Source organism: Myiozetetes cayanensis, unplaced genomic scaffold, assembly GCF_022539395.1.
Source record: "Myiozetetes cayanensis isolate MyiCay16 unplaced genomic scaffold, myiCay2020 scf19, whole genome shotgun sequence".
Taxonomy (NCBI): Eukaryota; Metazoa; Chordata; class Aves; order Passeriformes; family Tyrannidae; genus Myiozetetes; species Myiozetetes cayanensis.
In genome coordinates, this window is record NW_026087400.1 from 5,663,341 (window position 1) to 5,685,061 (window position 21,721).

At 49.8% G+C, this 21,721-nt stretch overlaps 1 protein-coding gene across 2 annotated transcripts in view; it reads left to right on the forward strand.

Annotated features, from left to right (window-relative positions):
* The first annotated feature begins 1,412 nt into the window (after positions 1-1,412).
* Positions 1,413-21,721, forward strand: part of LAMA5 (laminin subunit alpha 5) — an 84,886-nt gene continuing 64,577 nt past the window's right edge. For both annotated transcript variants that reach the window (XM_050313855.1, XM_050313856.1), the window contains exons 1-2: positions 1,413-1,726; positions 7,679-7,831. In XM_050313855.1, the coding sequence (XP_050169812.1) occupies positions 1,439-1,726; positions 7,679-7,831 (441 nt within the window). In that variant the 5' untranslated portion in view covers positions 1,413-1,438. The remainder of the gene's footprint in view (positions 1,727-7,678; positions 7,832-21,721) is intronic.

The following is a 21,721-nucleotide window of genomic DNA, read 5'->3' on the forward strand; positions in this document are numbered from 1 at the left end:
ACAGCTGGCACTGGATGGCTCCCTGGCTCCTGATGGCATGTGGGTCTGCACTCCTCCTGATGCTGAGACCCATCAGCGTTCCCAACCCGTCCTCCCGGCGGGAGGGCTGCGAGTGTCGGACTGCCTGTGGCGCTGCGGTGACCAGGGCTGCACTTTCACCCTCTGGCATCTTACAGTATATCAGTACCTGTTATCCCACATATACAGTGCTTCAGATACAGTAAAAAAGATGTTTCAAAGGCCCCTGAAAATGCTGGAATTAGTGTAATTGCACAGCCTGTTAGATACATGCCATATGTGAACGCAGTCTGTGGAACTACATATTTGAACTACAGATACTACAACTTTTCTTTGTTTGTTTGTTTTTGGTTTTTTATTATTATTATTTTAAAGAACTTTTCCAAGACGGTTGTCCACAGAGAAAAGAAACAAAGAGGATGATGTTTGGCAAGGAGCAAATGCCCAGCAGCAGCCTCTGAAGATCTGGACAGCTTAAGAACTTGATTTGCTTCCTGTGGGGTTCAAATACTGCAGCAATTTAATTGTATGGAGTCTAGACCTGGTCTCTTGGTATATCCTAGTTTCAAGAAACAGTCTTGTCCAGTTCAGGCACAACGTTTTGTGAATATCATTCAATTCTTGGATTTAAAAAAAGTCTGTGATTTGATGAGTTAATTTATGTGTTGCTATATATATACTTATATATACATATATGTATACATGTTCAGTTTCTTATTTGTAAAGTGTCTTCCCTCCAACAGTATATAAAGACCTGACAGTGTGTGTGTCCCTGCAAGTCACACCGCGGAGGGACTGTCCGTGGACAGGTTGGGCGAAGGTTGGGTTATCACTGAGCTGCTTTCTTCCTCCTTGGGGGAAGGTAAAGTCATTTCCCCAAAGCCATCCTTTCTGGGGAAAGTGGAAGTAAAGTTTTCACTGCCCAAATGTACCGAGAACCCACATCATACCTCGAGGAGAGCGAACTGGAATTGGTGGAGCTTTCTACTGTTTTGTTAATTAGTAATAGAGTTTTTTCCTGTAGATAACCCATCTATCGGTTAATGGAGTTTAACGTACTAAAGCACCAGCGGAGCCTCCGGGCAGCGCAGCCCCGCACACACAATGGGCACATTGTTCCCCGGGGGGGGGGGAATCCTGTCTCCCCTTTATTCGGGAGGTGGGGAATCCCTTCACCCCGCTCAGCGGGGCCGGAGCTGGGGGTTCCCGGGGCGAGGCCGGGCGGGGAGCAGGGGGAGGGGGGGTTCCCGGGGGCGGTGAAAGGGTTAATGGGGGCGGCGGGGCCGGGCGGCCCCTCCCCGCAGCCGGGGCTGAAGTAGCGCGGCGGCGGCGCGGCCGCAGAGCCGAGCGAGGCGGCGGGACGGGATCGCGGAGCAGCTGCCCCTGCCCGGCCCCGCCGCTCGGGCAGCCCCTGGTGAAGATGGCGAGGGCGGCGGAGCGGGGCGGTGCGCGGCCGGGGCTGCTCCTGGCGCTGCTGCTGGCGCTGCCCGCCGCCGCCGCCCGGCCGCCCGCCTCCTTCCCCAGCGATGTGAACGGGCACAGCCTCCACCCGCCCTACTTCAACCTGGCCGAGGGCACCCGCATCTCCGCCACCGCCACCTGCGGCGAGGAGGCGGCGGGCGCCGGCAGCCGCCGCGCCGTGGAGGATCTCTACTGCAAGCTGGTGGGGGGCCCGGTGGCCGGGGGGGACCCCAACCAGACCATCCAGGTACGGCCGGGAATGGGGGGTGGGGGGGAGGAGAACGCGGACCCCGCGCACGGGCGGAGCGCGGAGCTTCCCTGGGGCGGTACAGCCGGGGGGTGCGGATGGGTCCCAGCCCCGCTTTGTGCTCCCCCTTTCCCGGCCAGCGCTCCCTCGTCCCACCCGTTTCTCGGGGGCCGGGAAGGGCAGAGGCTGCGGTGGGGAACCTCGGGGCCCCACGGCCCCGCTCCGCGCGTGTTTTCCCACGCATCCCTTGTGCAGAGCTGGTCCAGCAGCTGCTGGTGGGTTCGCGCTGGGGCGCTCAGGGAGGGGGCGAAGGGCAGGCAGGGGTGGTCCCGGTGCATCCCCCTGCCCAGGCCTGTCCGCAGCCCCCCGGAGCAGCGGGGCGGTGGGACGCACGTGTTCTCTCTCTCTCCAAGCCTTGCCAGGAGTTGCTCACATGAAACGCGGCTCGCTGAGTTCCCGAGGCATTATTTTTAAATTTTGGGAGTTCTTCATGTTTATAAAATCCCGGGCAAACCACCTCTCACATCCCTTCTCTAGTCAGAGGATCGTTATGATAAACGTGATAATATTTACCTTGGTGCGTCTTAAACGTGATAATATTTACCTTGATGTGTTTTAACTCCGCGGTTCCCCGTGTGTTTGGTAGGGCATTGGGATGAGCAGAGGGAAAGTAACGAGGGTGGATTTTACAAGCTAACGTCAGGTGACTTATCTCAGGGGTCCCATTTTGAGCTGCCCAGAGGGAGCTTGCAGCCAGGAATGTAGATGGTAAAGACTGCCGTGCAGTGTAACAGCCATGGCTCTCTTGAAGAGAGGAAAGAGCAGTTGTAAACGGGCTTGTAAAACACTAGTTTTAGTTGCAGGAACTCCAGATCCTCTGTGCCTCCCCTCAGGGCAGCCCAGGCTGGGAAGAGCAGCTCTGATTTGAAATGCTCTCACAGCCTGGAGCCACCAGCTGCTGCTCATCAGTGTTTTCTGCTTGTTGCTTGTGAGGGTCATGGTGCCACTTCACCTGTTGCTGTGGAGCAGTGGAGTTGTCCATGTTGTAGGCAACAGTAAGGATGAGCAAGGGCAAACTGTCAGTTTCTTGGTCTGAGCCTTTTTCGGCCTCTTGGTAGGGGTGGCTTTGTTACATAGTTGTCTCTGAAGCATTTTTCTCATTCTGGCCACATTCTCCTGAGTTAGTGCTGTACTAAGAATTTGCTGGCTATTGTGTGGTTATGACATGGAATTCTGCTCTCTACGTAGTGTAAATTATTGAAGATGTTACTGAATGGCAAAAACCTGATGTATCCTGCTCTTGAGTTTTGCCACCTTTTAAAAGTGATCTGTTTCACTTTGCTGCACTGTAGAATAATGTAACCTGAAGAAGTTTTGCTTCAAGTCCTAGTAACAGGAGGCTTACAGGGACCTCGATGTAGTAATTGTGCCTACAGTGAGGCAAAGGAGTAAGGAAAGGTGAAGAATTTAACTGCTACTTATGTACACTTGCAAACAAGTGTGAATTATCTGCCAAGCATAACTAGGAGGAATAAGAGTGCTTGGAAAAGCTGGCAAATGGGGGTATGCATTTATCACTCCACACGTGTCCATCTGTGCTCTGGCCACCCTGCTAGCTCAGCATGACACATAGCACTAAGGATGCTGGTGACTAAAAGAAACCCTTCAGGCTGTACCAGCTCTGGGGGCAGCCCCATCGTTCCCCTGCTGCCAAACACAGCTCCCCAGCTGTGGATTTCTGCAGCGACCCCCTTCCATCCCCTCTGCAGCTCTGGCACAGGGTGGCTTTGATCTGAGCACCACTTCCCAGGCCAGTGGTCTTCAGTCAGTCTGAAAGCTTTAGAAAAATCCTTTTGTAGTGGCTCCTTTCCATGACCACAGGCAGCACCTAAAAGGGAGGGGAGGAAACAGGAGGCATCGGAGCAGAGGTCAGAGTTCCCAATTCATCCCCTTTAGGGGCTTTGGCACCACCCGGTGACTAAAGCAAGGAGGGAGGTGGGAGGGAAGTGTTCAATTTGAGCAGACTGAAACAACAATAATGAACTCCACATGCATGTCCTCGCTGCCTGTGTGTCATACCAGACCAGAGTCCCTTCCCTTCTCCCTTTACCTGCTCAGTGCTGCTCGTGTGTGGTGTGGCTGTGGCATGAGGGGGTTTGGTCAGGAATTCTGGAAGAATATCTCGGGACCCTCCCAAGACACTTCCACGTACTGTGGTGGTGAAGGGACATTTGCTTGATTAAAGACAGGATAAACATTAATACAGTCACCTAATAAATTAGTTCAGTTCAGTTCTCTTCTCTGCTGTTTTAATTTGACATTGTAGAAGACTTCAGAAGAGGGAGTTCACCGACTTTAAAACATGATGGTCTTAAAATGTCAATAATCATTAAGCTTTCTGAAATAATGGTGCTCTAAAGACACTTGGAGTGGTTTTGGCACAGCTTGTGGGAAGGCTGTAAACCTTTTCAGGGAGTTTCCTTTGCTTTATTCAGGGGTTTTTGGCAGAAGAGAGCATTTCCAACTGGGGGGCTTTTCAGCCTGGAAGGATGTGATGCACAGCAGTGCTGAGGTGTGCTGAAAGGGACTTGCCATGGAGGTTTGCTTCCCTTGTCCGACTCACTCTTCAGCATGGGCGATCCTACCTTAATGATCATGTCTTGAAGATGAGGCAAAAGAGAGGTCATGGGTTTCTTTTTTCTGATTGAGCTTTACTGGAGATGTCTGTAGCTGTCTTCCAAGACAGACAACTCTGCAAAGGCATAGCCATGTGCTCATGTTCCCCATCCCACCCTTCTGCCTAGGGGGCTGTTCCAGCAGGGGTTGTACACTGTGCTTGGAGTGAGGCAGGGTTGTAGACGATTATTTTAGGAGATTAGGAGTATAACAGTAAGGCAAGTTACTAGCATTAATTGAAGGAATTCTAGACCTCAGAATTTAAGAACATAAACCAAAGCTCAGTGATTTCAAGTCAGTGCTACTTTTGCCTTCCTCTGAAGCCTGTCTTCTCACACACGCCCTGTGTTCAGAGCACTGGTTTGCACAGTGAATTGTGGTGCTGAGCTATACTTGCCGGAGCAGAGCGGGCATTGACCAGAGGTCTGGTCCTCTCACTCTTGCAGATGTCACTAACAGATGAGATCTGAAGCTATTTCATACCCAAGTGTCTATGAATTAAGGGACATTCTCTTGATATCCTGCAGTAGTCAGCGACCATTTGTCCTGGTGCTTCTTAATCCCACACCATGTCTCTCCCGTGTGGCAGTGGGAATCTGGCTCAGCCCAGGGCTCTCCATGCTCTGGGTGACAACTGCTGCTGTACCTCTCTGCACGTGTCTCTTCTGCGTTTACATAGGTGATGGAGTTGGACTTCAGGGGTTTAACTCTGGCTGAAAATGCACAGTTTTTAGAACAAGTTTTGCTGTTGCTCACAGAAGAAACACCTAGTGAGACAGCATTGCTTAACTTTGCCTGAGCAGCTGCTCATGCAAGGATGGCCCTGGTAGCAGCCAGCATGTATTTTACTTGTCTGAAACAGTGCTTCTTACCCTCCATTTCCTGCCCTTTTTACCTCATCCTGGGCAGCCCAGGCTGCCCCATGCTCCCTGTGGTTTTCTGATAAATCAGGTGAGGAGAGCTGATGTTGGGTCACGGCAAGGCCAGATAAACTGGGACAAAGCCACCCGTTTTCCCCAAGGCGAGTGGTGCCAGTGGGGTGCCTGGCTAGTCTTCATGCTCAGGGGAAACTTCAAAGTTCACACTGACTTGAGTAGGAAGAAGATCAGGCCTTGCAGGTCTCTGTAAGCTGCCCTCCATTCAAACCTCTTCCTTATCTCTCTCTCTCTTTGCAGTTTGCTCTGATAGTGGCAGTTTTATGTTCTCTAAGCTGCCCTGCAACTTCTTGCATTGCTTTCTTTTCGCAAAGTTCTTTCTTTGGTGGACCTTAGCAGTGTCCACACCTCTCCTGCTCTGGCAACATGCTGCCTTCACCAAGCCTGTGGCTCACAATTGCTTTTTTAATTAAAATCCTCTGCTGATGTCAGAACTCCCCTGTAGAGAACCTGACGCACTGTGCGGGAGCCTGAGTTTCTCTGAAATACAAATAGCTGGAAATGATTCTCACCAGGTTTAGGTCTGGCTCTAATGAAACAACTAATGAGCAACTGGTGCATCAGAGGGGCTAAATCACACTTTTAACAGCAGACTTGGTTCAGCTGTTGATGTGTTTCCAGCCCAGGCTGCACAGCAGTGGGGAGGGACAACAACAGCATTACAAATGTGGAGCAGCTGATCCTAATTTTTAGTCCCCTCTAACTTAACTTGAGTCGACTGTCTTCAGTCAATGTGAACTTTGGGTCCAAAATGGTTTTTACATCTGTAGCAAGAATTTAAACTATGAGAACACTTTATTTTTGTTATTTATCCCTATTTTGTAACCTTGCCTCACTTCTCCCCCCCCCCAGTGTTGTGCATTGTGCAGCAGAAATTTCCACACAACCTGTTGCACCGGTTCCCGTTAAAGGTTTGAGCTGAAGAGTTGGGTCAGTTTTATCTGGTCTGCTCTCTCTCCTGGCTCAAAGCATGTTAAAACGAGCCTTGTCCTGACCTCCCTGTGCAGCCGGTACTCCCTGCATGGCTGTCAGGGTTACCTGGATGGTTTTCCTTTGGACTTGTGCTTGTCCAGTCTACTATTTTCATATCTCCAGAACACTTAATGAAAATGTGTTCTTGTTCAGGACAATTTGTGTTGCATAATTGCCTGCAAATAACATAGGGCATGGCTGTGGGGAAGAATGCTGTGAAATCTGTTTTCCTTTGCACTGAGATTCCTCCAGAGCTTGGAGCATCTGGAAAATCACACGCTCTGCAGTGGCTCTGTCTTGCCTCAGCCCTTGTAGGGGTGCAGAAGGAGTGAGCAGGAAGGGGATTGCCTGTCTTGAGATCTTGTACCTGGTGTAATATTAACGCTGGCTGCGGCTGGGACAGGCAAGGGCAGCATTCCTGCCTGGGGATAACTGCGCCTTTAAAAGGAAAACTGCCTGTAACAGAGTTCCCTTCTAGGCTGTTGTAGCAGCAATTCAAGGACAGAGCAGTGGCTCCACAAAAGAAATAACTCGCCAATTTTCAGGGCTATTTGAAGATTTTTTTAAGAGTGGGTCAGATTCATTTGTCCCTTAATGGGAAAGAAAGAATTGCCTCTAAGCTCAGCTCAGGTCTTTTGTCTGGTCGTGCTGTTAAAGTTGCAGGGCTGTTTTCTCTGGCAGCGTGTCCATGGAGCTGACACAACCACCCGCACCACAAAGGCAAGACAGAGAAGTGATGGCAGTGAGGTGCCTGGCCAGCTGACAGCTGGGGCTGTCCCTTTCTGGCCTTGCATTGCAGCATCATCAGCAAAAGGAACTCTGCTGTGAGACTATTAAGCTTGAAAATGTAGCTGAAAGGACTATATGGTGAAATGAATAGGTGGACAAGAAACAGATTGCAGGGAGTTGAGCAGAGGGACTGCCAGTCTGAGTCTGTAGAAATGACTGAATGGTCTGGGTCAGGATCTGTGGGTATCAGCAGGGCTGTGAATGGCAGCCTCAGCAGAGGAGCTGGTGGCCATGGAGCTTGAGCTGCTGTTCTCTGCTGTGGTGTAGCTTCTCACTCTGCATTTGGTAACCAGTTCTTTGTGTCCAAGTTCCTTTGCCAACACTCAGTGCATATCTGCAATACAGAAGGGATGCTGCTTAGAGCAGCCCAAATGCTACACTGGGTGGTTGAGGGGGTTTTTGAGCCTCTTCACATTCCTTTTTCCATTCATGCTTCAAATCAGTGCAAAGAAAAAGTTTATATATAGACTTGCATTAGCGGGCTTACACCCTGTATTTTCTGAATTGCCGTGATACCTGTCTGCTTTGTACCACGTTTTTCTGGCTGGGCTTTAAGTGTTGGTTTTGTGCTTTCCAACAGGGCCAGTACTGCGACATCTGCTCCTCTGCAAACAGCAACAAGGCCCACCCCATCACAAATGCCATTGATGGGACAGAGCGCTGGTGGCAGAGCCCCCCTCTTTCCCGGGGGCTGGAGTTCAACCAGGTCAACGTCACTTTGGACCTTGGACAGGTAACCCAATTCCCTTCTTCGTTATGTTGCTAGGTGATGCTGGTGAGTACCTGCTGCTCTGCTTCTAAAATCCTTTAGTAGACCTTTGTGGAAGTGTGGGACAAAACCCACTCATTTAATAACGTGGCATGAGGTTCTAGTTAAAATATGGAAGGGAAAATTGTTGCCCATTTGTAATATTAACTATATTGATGTAGTTATAACAAATTATGTGCTGTTTATTGTTACTATTTAGATTCTCCCTAAAAGTTGAGTCACTCATGGAAACCCACCACATTTTGTAAGTGCTGTTTCCCCTTAGAGGGTACCTAACTCTTGAAGGGGGACAGTTAGCAAAGCGTCACCCCAAAATGGGAGAACATAGCTCTGAGAAATTCAAGGTTGCTCTCTAAAACTTTTAACCAGTGCGTTTAAAACTTTGAAAACAGCAAGTCCGTGGTGAAGATCTTCTTCCTATAAAAGACAAAGGATGACAATGGATGTTTGGTCTCTAATGCTGGCAAGTCAAAGGGAATTACCATTGTAATAGCAGGGCTGCCAGCCCCCACTGCCTCTTCAGCTGCTCCTATTCATCCACAGAACTGTCCCTCTGGAAATGGAGTGTTCTCTCAGATTTTCCTCAGCTTAGAGGGAAGCAGCAGAAAAGATGCCCTGGCTGGAGGGCAGAGGCAGGAAGGCAGTGTAAGCCAGAGATCTGAAGGGCTGAGGGATGTGGGTCTGTGCTTCCCCTAGCTCTGCTACAAGCCCTGCAGCCACATTTGGGTCCTCTTTGGCTGGAAGGTCCATGGGATGGGGCAGTTGTGGAGCTGTGGACAGCTCAGCTCTTGCACAGGAAATCTGGCTGCTGTGATTGCTCAGCTGCCTTTCAGGGCCAGAGTCACTGTCCCTTTGGGAGGTTGCACTGTTTGCAGGGATTTTGAGTCTCACTGGACACTAAAGGTTTGCACTGGCCTCACAGGTGGCTTTTTCACCCTCTGGTGGAGTAAAGGCTCATTTGTCGCTGTGGTTTGTAAGGTGTCTGACTCCAGCTTTACAGCCATGAATATCTGGGCTGTATTGATGAGGACACCCTTCTAGTTAGACGCCTCCAATGCAGACTGTAGTCCCCAGGACTGTCTCTGCCCTGTAGCACTCGCTTGGATTCTCTCAAGCACCCTCCACGAATTTGTTCCCTGCCACAAGTGCCAGCTGTGCAAAGCTGTGCTGTGCACAGCACCAGTGAAATATCTGCTAACGCCTGGGGCACACCAAGCATCACAGAATAGCTGTGTGGGCAAAGCCTCCCGGGGCTGCACACGCTGTGCTGAGCCCTGGCCAGCGTGGGTGGCATCTGCTGTGTCTCTTAGAAGCATCCCAGCTGGCAGGGATGTGCTGGTGGGTGGATTGCTTTGCTCTCCCCCTCTGTTCAAGGGCCAGCCCGCAATGTGCCTTTCTGATCTTTCACGTCTTCTGGAGAGGGATTTTCAAAGGCCAGCTTTCCTTGGGAGCTTCTCCTCCTCTTTGTCGTTCTCTGTGGCAACTTTCTGGCTTTAGGCCAGAGCTAACCCAGCTGTGCTGTGTTCTTGCAAGCTGCTGCATTTGGCTCACCTGGGGGTTTGTGGCCTTCAGAGCTGCTGTGCTGGGAGACAGAGCCTGGAATAATTTGGAGGGGCTGCAGTACTGTTAAAACTGAGCTTGTCTAAGCTGACCACCTCCTCCTGCCCTCCTCTCCTGAGTCTGTTTGCCCTTGGTACCCAGGGAGGTGGGATTGCATGATCATTTCTGCAGGGTTAGTACCCAAATTTGCACGTGGTGCTGGAGGCAGATGCTTCACCTGCTGTGGATTTTCTGTGGGCTCACAGACCCTCTTGTTTCCCTGCCACCCATGCAATACATCATATCCAGCTGGTCTCAACAGCTGGGCAAACTGAAGGCTCCAGCCCCTTTTTAGTGGCTTCCCCTTTATGTACCCTTATTGCATGTAATTGCTATAGCAACCTGTTTATGCTCCTGGTGAGAGTCAGGTCTTTGCTTTTCCCTCCTTTGTTTTGGTAGGTCGGGCAATAGGAACAAGACGAAATGTTACAGAATCACATTTCCTCCTTTTGAAGTTGAGTCTGGTTGAAAGGATTGAAGAGATTGAAGAGAGAAATGGGAATTCTTAGGACCCAGCAGGGTGAGTGCAGGATCAGGCCAGCATACCTGGCAGCCAGGCTTTAGAAATTCCTTGGATACCTGTGAAACAGCACAGGTAACAACACCCTCAAAGGCACGTCTGAGAGCAGGGCTTTATTTTGGCTGGCAGACAAGGTCTCTCCTTGCTTCGTGTATCCCTCTAGGGAGCTCTTGGACCAATTAAGATTTAATTTAAGGGACTGATGGCCACTAAAAGCTTTTGTCCCTCTGTGGGGGTCATGAGTGCCTGGAGTGCTGGAGCTGATGGCATGGGGGCACAGCAGGGGCTGGCACAGGGTTTATGGTGTCAGCCCCTTCCTTTGCTCCTGTGCTTCCCTGCTGGCTTCATCCCTCAAGAGCCAGAAGTGCTTAATTACTGGTTGGAATCAGGTTTCTTCAGCATTTGGCGAGGCTGTGGCAACTGGGAGAGGGGCAGTTAATTAAGCAGCCTGTTGGTCTTTGCTTTTCCTAGCTGGGAGCTTGCTCTCCTCACAGGGATGTTAAAATCCTATGGGAAGGAGAGAAGGAGGAATATTCACAGCCAGCAAATAAGTTAAAGAATGGCTTGGGCTGGCCACCCAGCTGGTGTGAGGATATTAAACATTCTCCTCACGTCATCTTAGTGCCAGCAGTGGCCTAATCTTAATGGCTTCATCAGCAAGGCGGATCAGAGCTCCCACAACGGTTTGGGAAGAGGCTGAGTCCGATTATCTGCTGGGGAGGCTGGATCGGAATTGCTCCTGCTGGTGCTGTATCTGTTCCTCCCTCCATGAGGAGGAGTGATTTTTCTTCTTGTGGGGGAAAGGGAGGAAGAATTGAAGTTGCTGTGTTGGGAGGACACTACTGTTCTGGACAGTGTGGACTTGTTGGAGTCCCAAAACTGGCTGTCCTACCTGGCTTGGAGGGAAGAGGTCCATGTTGTGATGGAGGCTCTTAAGCCTGCCCCACTGCTGCTCAGCTCCACGCTATTTCCTCTCCTGCCTGGAGGCTCCAGACCAGCTGGAAATGGGAAAGTGCCTCTGCTGCAGAGGGCAGAGGGACAGGAGACCATGACTCACTGCCACCATGGGAATTGTCCCCTGTGATCCTGCAGTGATTAAGTGCCACAGTGGGTGGAGGGGAGGAAAGGGTGTGATGGAAGATTCTTTTTGTTGTTTTGTTGTGGGTTTTGTTTTTTTTTTTTCTCCAAGAAGGTCATTTGAGTCAGAGCTGACAAAAATCAGGAGGTTTAAAGAAACATGAATGACTGGCTTTTTGCCAGGGCCTGACATCTTCCTTGCATGAAGGTGAACCCAGGCCAGCCCTTCCCAGAGATGTTTATGGGTAGTTGGTGCTTTATGATAAACTCTGTGGGGAGGAATGCTCGCAGTCATGCAAGAGCAGGAGCTTCGTGCCAGTGCTTGCTTGAGGTTAATTACTGCGGTGAGAAGGTGGCTGGATACATCCCCCATCTCCCCCTGCCTCGCCTGCTGGCCCTGGTGACACTGGAGAACAGAATTTCAGACTGAAGCTTTGCAGGGATTTATGATTTACACCCCAAAGGTATTTAATCCAGCAGTGCCTCATGGAGGGCACACAGCCTCCCCAAACACCCATCGCTGGCGAGAAACACCAGTGTCCATTTGCCTCTGCTGCTGAGGAGAGAAGAGAAGCCTCCTCCTTTGGAGAGATCCAGGGTGTTACTGCTTAAAATGCAGCTCCCTTTAGGGTTAAAGGGAGGGAAAAAAAAAGTTTCATTCGTTGCTAACTCATGAAGATGGAAAGGAAATGAAAGGGATTGTGAGCCAAGCCCCTGGGCCAGTCTGAAGGTGTTTTTTGTAGTCACTGTAGGATGTACCTCTGCAAGGGAGTAGGTTGATGACTTAGTGAGTGCTTTGAGAAGCATCTCATGAGGTTTCTAGTAATTACGTTTTCCCCAGCACAAATCACTGGGAAATGCACGGTCTCCATTTCTCTCAGGGCTGCCTTATCTGTCCGGTGGGTTTGTCATGGAGCATTGCAAGAATGGGTGAACACTTAAGATTTCCCCCCCCACATGTTTTTTACTTAATGTCTCTTGCTGTTAAAGACTACTTGGTCTTCACTGTGCTGGGGCACCACTGTGGGAAAGGGGTAGGAGGGTTTACTGACATTTATTGTGAGCTTTTGCACCTTAAATAAAGGGCTGGGGCGTAAAATCTCTAACAAAGACGTTCTTTCTCCAAATTGTTCTCCAGCTCTTGGAGCAAAAGCAGTATTAAAAATAAAGCATGTTAAGTAGGCTGAGCAGAAATCCTTTTTATTTGAACAGCTCAGCCTTTGGTCTCTTCTGCTGTGTGGAGTCCTCTGCAATTGCCATTAAATCCTTCAAAAGTAGATCGGGATCTTCATCTGTTCAGAGGTTTCAGAACTGCAGTTCCCCGATCTGAGATGGTCTGTGACTCCTATTTAACTACAGAGCCTGTTCAGTGCTGCTGTCCTTTGCCATGGCTGTGGAGTGCAAGTGGGGTGCATATTTGTAATGCTTCTCTGGGAAAAGCAGAAAAGGTGTGACTGTGGGAGAGTGCGGCACTGGGAGCTGGCACCGAGCCCAAGTGGATGGATGTTCCCTTCCCTCCCAATTTATTTTCCCCTTTATTGTTTAAATTAACTTAGCTGTGAAGGCTGTTCTGTTTTGTTCAAAGTTGCAGTTCCCCTGGCCCAGACCAGCAGCTGGTTTTTGGGTTGGTTTTTTTTTTTTAGTGCTGATAAAGGGAGATTTTTTTTCCTTTACTTGGCCCTTCTTGACCTTTCTGTGCTATTTGCCAGCTCCCTCCAGATTCCTGGCTCCAAGGGTTGCGTGGGAGCCGTTCAGGTGAGCGGGCAGGGAGTGTCTGGTTGTTAATCAAGTGGGCATCTCTCTGGCAGCAAGGGCAGACCCATCCTCTCCTTTTTAAACAGCCTTGCCAAGCTGGATGCCAAGCTCCAGGATCCAGAGCAGTCAAGGCTGAAACTTCTTTCCTCTTTGTTACTGCTGTCAGGGAAAAGATGTGCAGAATAGCAGCGTAGGTAAATCATGGATGACACATGAATTTTAATTGCATGTTATGTTTACTCAAGTCATGAACCAGTACTGCTTAAAATCAGTCTTCCAGGGCTGCAATAAATAGGTGGTATTTCACTTGTAACACTTGATTCCCGAAGGACCTGCCCTGCCTCACGTCTGCCAAGCTGTCAGCACGGAGAAGAGCATGGGAGCAGGAGGCTCTGGGCAGGTCACTCAGCATTGTGGCACCTTTTGTGGCCTCCAAGGAGGGTGTTTCTGCCCATCCTTTGCATCTTGTACAAATGACCCTTGTGCTTCAACGGCTTAATCTTCCCAAAGGCTGTGCTTGCTCTGCCTAGACCTGAACCAGGTGTTAAAATAAGCCTCAGCCTCCCCCCTCAGAACAGCTCCAGGTAATGACTGATGAAAGGATAATTACTGTTTCTAAGAAGTGAGTGGAAGATTTCCACTGTAGTTTTCCCCTAGATATTGTTGCCTGTTTTTAATTTTGGTGTGATGAGGAACAAAGAGGCTGATGGCGAGGTCTCCTACCATTCCCTCCAGGCTGTCCCTTCCTTCTCAGCTCCCTGGGATTCTTCAAAGATCAGGAAAAAGCCACAGGGCGAGCACGAGACGGGGAGAGGTCAGGGGAGCTGCAAGCTGGGGTATGGGAGGCTTTAGTTTGTAATGAATAGCTGGAAGGCAAGCCTTGTAATTTCTTGCTGTTCTCCTGGAAAGTGTCTGCTTGGCTGGGCTGGAAAACAAGAGCGTGCCTTGAATCGGGTGTGAATGTGAGTGGATACACGTGCTCTGGGGGTCAGCTTTGTCTGCTCTGTTTGTGGTTGTACCAGACAAGTTAAAACAGAGCAGAACCGTCTGGGTCAGGCCCCTGTTTACTGGAGAGTTGTTTTTCTCCTTCAGAGAGATGTTACGGGGTTTTGGGAAGGTCGGTGTGCCCAGTGGAACCGGAGAGTTTCACAGCTCTGGCACAGAGCATGCTGGCATCCAAATAAGTAGGTTAGAATTTTCTGTGATTTGGCTTGTCCCATCTCCAAAGTGGGAACACTGCATCCATCTCCATCATTTTCTGTGTGCGGAAGCCTGTGCAGCTCCAGACCAGTGAGTACAAAATTGTTCACAGGAGAGAATTTCTGGAGGCAGACTCTTGGCTTGGCCCTGCACAGCCCTTCTCTTCTGTCTGTCATCCTCCTCCAGCAAGTGACAGCATTCCTTACCCCTGTGGGGTGCTTGGCTGTCCATGAACTCGTGTCCTGCACACATACCCCAGTGCACACTGCTGAAGCCAAGGGCTGTGAGCCTGGAGTTGCTGCCAGTCCTGTTCTTCTTGAGGGACTGGGGGACAGGCTCATCCTGTGGCACTGCACAGTCAGTTCTTGACGCTTGTCCTGATCAAGATGAGAAGACCCTCAAGTGAGCTTTTCCTGCTTCCTGGGGCATGTTTCCAGGAGCTGTCCTTGCACTCTGCAGCTCCAGCACAGCAATGAGTTGGCTCAGATCCACTGGGCTGGCAAGGAGGATGCTGAATACACTTCTGATCATCTGCCTGCTCAGCTTCTCTGCTCTTTCAAGCCTGTTCTCGCCCCCTGCACCTTTCTTTTGATGCTTTACCAAGCCTGGCTCAGCCTTGCTTTAATCTCTGCCTTATCCTTTTATTATAGTCGTAAGTGGGGGCCTCTGGGCTGTGCCCAGCCTTGATCCTCAGCCGTTTCCTGTTTTCTGGATTCAGTGCTCTTCAAATTCCAGACCTCCCCTCCCATGTGTAGTGCCAAGCAGTGCAATAAATAGTACTTTCTGTGTGATAGAAATTGAAAGGGAAACCAGTAGGAAGGCACAAGGTGAGAGGCACATACCTGGTGTGATGGTTTGGAAGAGTCTTTAGAAATGGCTTATGAGGAGATTTGGGATCAGTGGCAGCAGATGAGAAAAATGTGGCCTATTCACACAGACCTGGTAGCTGAAGTTCTGCTTCTGGAGGTGTGCTGAGGGGATGGTTGGAGAGGAGGGATTGGAACAGGAATGTGTTGTACTGGGAGATCTGGGGAGGAAGAGGACAAGGCCTTGACAAGACAAGGATGGGGCAGTGGTTTGGGGCTGCTTTGGTCACTGGGTCCTGACAAGAATAAGGGGACTGATGTTACTTTGTTCTCCATAAAAGGACTTGCCAAGTCTTCTCCACAGAAGGACTTGCCAAGCATGACTATAAAAAGCCTTTGTTAACATGAGGTCACTGCTAATGGAAGGTGGGTCTGGATGGTGCCAGCTTCTGTTTGTGCAGCATAGGAAACCACGGTTCCTGTTTCCTCCAGGAACCCCAGCCTGGCCCCACACATGCTGCTTTGGCAGGGCAACCAGCCAGAGGCAGGGAGAGCAGAGGTGGAGCTGCTGGTATAGTTTAGGAACTCAGCACCCACTTCCCTTCTCAGTCCCCTTCCAAGATGGTTTATGTTCTCCAGGTGCACTGGGTATCATCTACTTGCTGGCAGCAGGGATGTGGTGCAAACTGGATGTGCTGCCGCTGATAGATTGCCAGATGGCTCTGGAGCAGCAGGGATGGAGACGTGCTGCTTTCTGACAGGTCTGCTCAGGGCTAACAGCTCTGGCAGAGAGGATGAGCAGGTAACGGGGCCAGCAATTGCTGCTGCAATAAGACTTGCCTGGGCTTGTCAGTCAGAGCTCCTGGAGGACAGTGTTAGGATGGTAGCTAACTGTCTTCTCCTTCCTTCTGTCAAACAACAAAACATTCACGGGAGAAGATGTGGCAGGAAGCATCACACCTCTTGTTCCCAGCTGCGTCTACCTTGAGAAGTTTGGGCTCTGCCAGCAGGGTTAAACTGGCTGAGCTCCTGCTGCAGGGATAAGTGTCTGTTACATGGTGTACGTGGTTATCTGGAAATTAGAACAACTTCCCTTAGAATAAGTTGCCTTTGTCCTAGAAGATTAGCATATCACTGATGTCTTTTTTCCATGTACCTGGATGCTGAAAACTGCATCTTTGATGGAGCAGATTTCCTGTTGGAATCTGACTCGCTCTAGTTGGTGTGCTCTGCCTGAGAATCGTTTTGCATCTTCTGCTTGGCATCCTGAGTCCTACCAGTGGTTGTTTGCATAACCCATGCCAGGGACAAGCAAACAGCCAAACTGAGAATTGCCACAATTCTTTTTCTCAGTTGCTCACAGAGCTCTCCCTCACACTCACAGCTGAGCTCTGTTTATGGGTTCCTACAAGTTCCCGTCACTGTGGGTCGGAGCGTGCCCTGTGACCAAAATCCAGCTGGCATGCTGCTGTAGGCATCTCTTGGATCTAGTTGAATGTGCACGATGCCAAGCCCTGATGGGAAGAGGAAAAGAATGGCTTTCTGGTATTTGCACATAGTTACAAACTGTAATCACAGACTCATGACTGCAAACAGAAAGCTGTATCGCTGGCTTCGTCATGACTTCACTGTTGTTGTCCTGGCTGTTTGCTAAAGCTGTTCCTTAATCCTTTTCCAGGCTTTTGCAAAGTCTGCATCCACCCAAACTTAGTGGGCACAAAGATTTTGGCTGGACTCCAGGATGGGGTTTGTTTTTTTTCCTTTCTTTACCAGTCATTGCTTTCTGCCTCAGAGTAGTCCTGCTTCAAGTCTCTGTAAATGGGGCTGTAAATGCAACAGGGTCTTGGGGGATCATGAGGACAAACCCCGTGTTCTTGTGACCCTCATAAGTCCAAACAGCAGTAAGAACTCCACACAAACACAGTAGCTGCAGATCTCTGCTGGTGTTAGCAGTGCTTTGGGAATGTTAATCCTGCTGTGACCCTGGTATGTGCTGCTGTTGGGTCGGCTAACCCAGCTATGAATGACAGTGTCACACTGGGGAAACTTGCTGACAAATGCTAACACAGTGCATGGCTGTAATGCAGATTTTTTAAAGAATAAACCCGTTTGCACATGTTGGGATTGGCTTTGTTGAAATCTGCCAATGACCAGAGCTTTAAACCCAGTGCTGTCAAAGCTTGCAGGGACCATGCAGAGGAATTACAGAAGGGAGATGCTGCTGAAATGCCTGGAAGGTGGGTGCAGTTGGGTTTGGAGCAGGGACTTAATATGTGGTGCAAGGGGTGCTCTCTTCTGCTTGGAGCTGGGTCTTCTCAGTCAGTGGTCCAGAAAGGGACCTTCTAAAACCACTTGACCCAGGGAATAGAGAGCTAAGAAAGACAGGGAATGGAGAGAGGAAAGGAAGTGGCATTCAGGTATACTGCTCCTGAGTGCCAGAGGGCTTGGGGTTCCTCTGAGGTTTGTGTGAGTCATTCATCTTTGGCATTTGGCCATTTAAAATGAGAAGCCTTCCAGGGGCTTTGGTGGCAAGCTGAGACCTCTCACGTTGTGCCAATTTTCAGCTAATTCGTCCTCTTCCGTTTCCTTCCTCTCCTCACCCTTCCCATGCACGCAGGTTTGTGACAGGATATCCACTTCATTCAAGGGAATGGGGGAAATATTTGCTTGTAGCGTGGCCAGTTGCCAAGGTTGCTTTGTTCTCCTTGTCACTGAAAGGAACAGCCCAAGGAAACCCTTGGAGCTGAAGCTGGCATGTGACTTGGAGTGGATTTCCTGCAGCTCTGGAAGTGAAATGTATGACATGGGGATTTTTTTTTTTTTTCTTTTTTAAATCTCATAAATGCAAGGAGAAAGAGGACCTGGGTGGGTTAGGCAGGTTGGGTCTGAAATCCTCTCTTTGATGGGAAATTGCTGTGTCACACCCGTACAAGTTGTGCCTTGTCAAGGTTAAAATCGGTCTTGGGTTTTTTAGTTGAATTAAATGGCTGAGCTTGCAACAGGCCTGGGTTTTTTAGGTGAATTCAGTTGTGTGGTGAAGATTACGGTTGCTCCTGCACCACTCAATGTGTTGTAGCTGGAGGCTCTGCTTGGTGACACCCAAACACTGCCATGATTGCAAAAGGCCTTTCTGTCACAAATTCAGAGCTGTAGTGATAATGGCAAGCAAAGTAGTGAATTTGCAGTGTCTGGGGCTTAACTCCTCCATGTGGCCCAAGCAGTGATGTCCAGGGCTTTGGGGTGTATAGAGAGGGTGAGACAGCTCTTCCTCAGTGTGATGGGCTGACAGCTGAGCTGGTGCTCTGACACCTTGCTCTGCCCACTGTGCCCTGTAAGATGGATGATTTAGCTCCTTTTTGTCGTAGCAGATCAGGTGGCTCCAGAGAGCCCGTCCCAACAAGCTCGTGGCCCTAGCTGATGGAGCTGTGCTTGTAAAACTCTGGGTATAAAACCCAGCCTGCAAGCTGTCTAAAGCACAGACAAGTATTCTTTTGTCTGGCTTCTCCCTTTCAATTTTAAACTGGCCCAGGAACTCCCGAGAATATTTAAATACCTTGTGCAGTGAACCTGTATTGATATTACTTGCTACAACTCAAACAACTCAGAGAATGTACAGTTGGGAACATTTGTTTGCTCTGGATGGTAGGAATGTCCTCTTGAAAATGTGCTATGCTTTGGTAAGTATGAATAGAGGGTTTTTCCACCCCCCTCTCCAGGTTTCTGAAGGCCAAAGTCTCGAAACGGCTTGGAAAGGCTGCTGAAGCTGTGCTGATAAGATATGCAGCAAAAGTGCTTGAGAGCCTAATGTAGGAACAGAAATGTCTAAGCTGTTTGCTTTCCCCTTAACAGTGTGAAAAATTAATATGTCTTATTAAGGAGCCTGGGGAATTGCGTGCTCACAGTAAGGACTGCACTGAGATATTACTGCTGGCTTAAGTTATCCCTGGGGCTGGCAGCTGAAACGCTTGGTTTGGAGTTACTGGGTAGGAGAGTGGAGCTGATTTGGACCCTGCAGAGCCTCAGTTGTTGCAGTTTCACTTCTAGCAGTCTCCCTCTGGCTCTGAGCTTGCTGTAGAGATGGAATAACCGCTTCATACAGCAAGTCCCGTGGTGTTTGGAGATGTGACTTTTTTTCTGTGCAGTTAATTCCTTATTTTCTTCCCTCACCACTTTGTTGTCAGCCTTCTTCAGCCCAGGAGACACATTATCAAACAATTTTGATAGCAGGTCTGTGCACCTCTTAGAACAGTGTGTTGGGGAGCTTTTGGAGAGGCTGGGATCATGCACCATCAGCTCAGGTCGGGAAGGATGCTGCTCTACCCTCTCTGTTTTACACCAGTGCTGCTTTTTGTCTGAAACACTGAGTGCTACCTCAGGCCATTGGGCAGAGAAGCCAGGACATTCGGTGGAGCTGTGGGATCCCACTCTGCACACCCTGGGCTGCTCTGACATCCACGAGCCATCTTCAGGGAGACACTTCCATGAAGGCCAGTTGGACATGTTTCATCAGACTGTGTTGATTATTGCTTAAATGCTTGTTTTGTAACCTCTGAAGTAGATGACATACCTGTGCTGTGCCCCCACCCTGAACACATGCCCGCCCTTCTTTCAGCAGTGGTCTTTATTTCAGTGGTGTGTACTTACTCACCCAGACTTCTTATCTCCACTAAATCACAGGTTTCTTAAGCACTCGTGTTTTCTGTAGCACTCCCCTTATCTCTGTTCCTTCCCAGAGCTGGGCAGTGGGAGCAGGGAAGCACGAGGGGCTGAGCAAAGCTGTAAATGCCTGTTTGCCCTGCAGTGATGCTGTGTGAGGTACAGCAACAGCAGGGCTGAGAGCAGGAAGAGCACCTGTAGGACAGTTGCGTTTTCCCAAATTGCTGGGCAGTTAAAGGGTTCTGCAAGGCAATTTCTCTTTTTTTTTTTTTTTTTTTTTTAGGGTCTGAGGCAGTAGGATTTGTAGCATGTTAAGGCAGCACAGAATTGCAGTCTCCTTTGTGGATGGCAGGTCATAGAAAAGGACTGAAAACTGGCTTGAAGGTCTCTGTCAGGTGTATCTGTGGTCTTGTCCCTACTCTCTGTCCCCTTGTCCTTCTTCCCAACCATCAGAATAAGGATGCTGTGACCCTGGGAAGTGCTTTCAGGGATTCCAACCAAGCTAGGCTGTGCAGCCCCACACACTGCTGTGCCTTTTGGTCCCATGTGACATTGTCTGTAGGACAGTGTGGCTGGTGCCCTGTCCAGCCCATGAAACCGCTGTTCCATGTGAGGTTTTGTGGCTCCTTCCATGTTTTCTTTCCCTTTCCAACAGTAAGCACTCAGCCAGCAGTGGTTTCACAGCATGAAGTCACCTCCTGGTAGCTGCCAGGCTCTGGATCAGCCCTGTGTGTGTCTGCAGAGGGGTGTCCATAGGTGTGCATGTGCTGTTGTCCTGTTGTGGCTGAACCTGCAGGAGAGTCCCTCCTTACAGGGACTCCTTGCTGGCTTGTTGACCCTTTAAGTTGGAGAGTGCCAAGTCTGAACTCTGCTTCCCAACAGGTTTGGTTTCCATGTGGGAGTTTGCCATCCATAAGGAAGGGCAGCAGCTCCACAGCTCACCCCACCTTAGCCCTATTCTGTAGCCAGAGCTGAAGGTGTGTGTGGGGCATGGCTTCAAGAATTGCGTTTCCAGGTGCTGTTTTGGGGGAAACCTGTGCCATGTGGGAGCACCTGGATGAGATATGATGCCTGCTGTGGTGTGAGCAGCTGTGTGGATGTGCTTATCCTTCACGTGATGTGAAAGTAGTTGTACAGCTCTGTGGGTCCTGCGCAGTTTATAAGGCATCTGACCTTCCTTTTGCTAAGGCTTTCAACAAGTCAATTTACAGTCTTGGCAGGGACCACCCAGAGCCTGGCTTTGTGGCCAGGGGAGAAGGAAGGGAGGGAACTCTTCAAAGAGCAGAGGAGACGAAATTACTACCGTGGCCTGTATATTGATTTCCTGAACCGTGAGGCTCCGAGTCAGATGCCAGCCTGCTTTGCTGTGATCTTGGCAGAATGTGACCCCTGTCCCTCAGCAGCAAAGGAATGGAGGTGATCATGTTTCCCCAGGCAGATCTGATTTCTGGAGGCTGTCAGGGCGCCGTACCCTGTGCCTGGGAACGGTGCTGGGAGGCATCACAGGGGAGGTTTTGGCTGTGCCTGGTAGACAAACCATCTAGTACAAACACCCACGTCAACAGCTTTGGAGGCGAGTGCCAAGCTGGATTGCTTGTAGCTATCCTGTTTGCATGAATGGCTTTGCCTCCCCTCCTTTGAAGATGATGACTCTCCTTTTGAAAACAGGAGATCAAGAATCTGGTATCAGACATGTTGAAAGACACTATTTACAAATGTTTATCGTGGAAAATATTTATAAAGCTCCCCTTGGGAGCAGGGCTGTACAGTGCAGTGGCCTCCCTTGGACTGAAGTACAGCTGTCTAACAGCTCTTGAGCCAGACCTGCTCAGGTTAGTGTAAATCCTGCTGAGATCCTGCTTCTTCCCAATAACCCCTTGCTGCAGACCCCGTGGTGTTTGTTGCTGTTACACAGGGTGCTGTATTCAATACTAAATTGCACTTGCAAGGACCCAGCCTCTAGAATAACTGTGAGTGTTTAGCAAAGGGTAGGTAGAAGTTATATGACTGCTCTCTGCAGCTGCTCTAAAGGTGTTTTGTGGTATTTATATCAGATCATGAAAAGCTTCTTGTTCATCTCAAGATGTGCTACTGCCACCTCCCAAAGTCCCAGCCCTGTGTCCTTGGTTCTTCCTCCAAGGAGCAGCACAGACTCTGGTGATGATCAGCAGTGGCACAGGGTAATGGGCACCTCTCCACCTTGTGGTTCTGTGCTCCCCTTTCACTGTCTCTGCCTGAGCA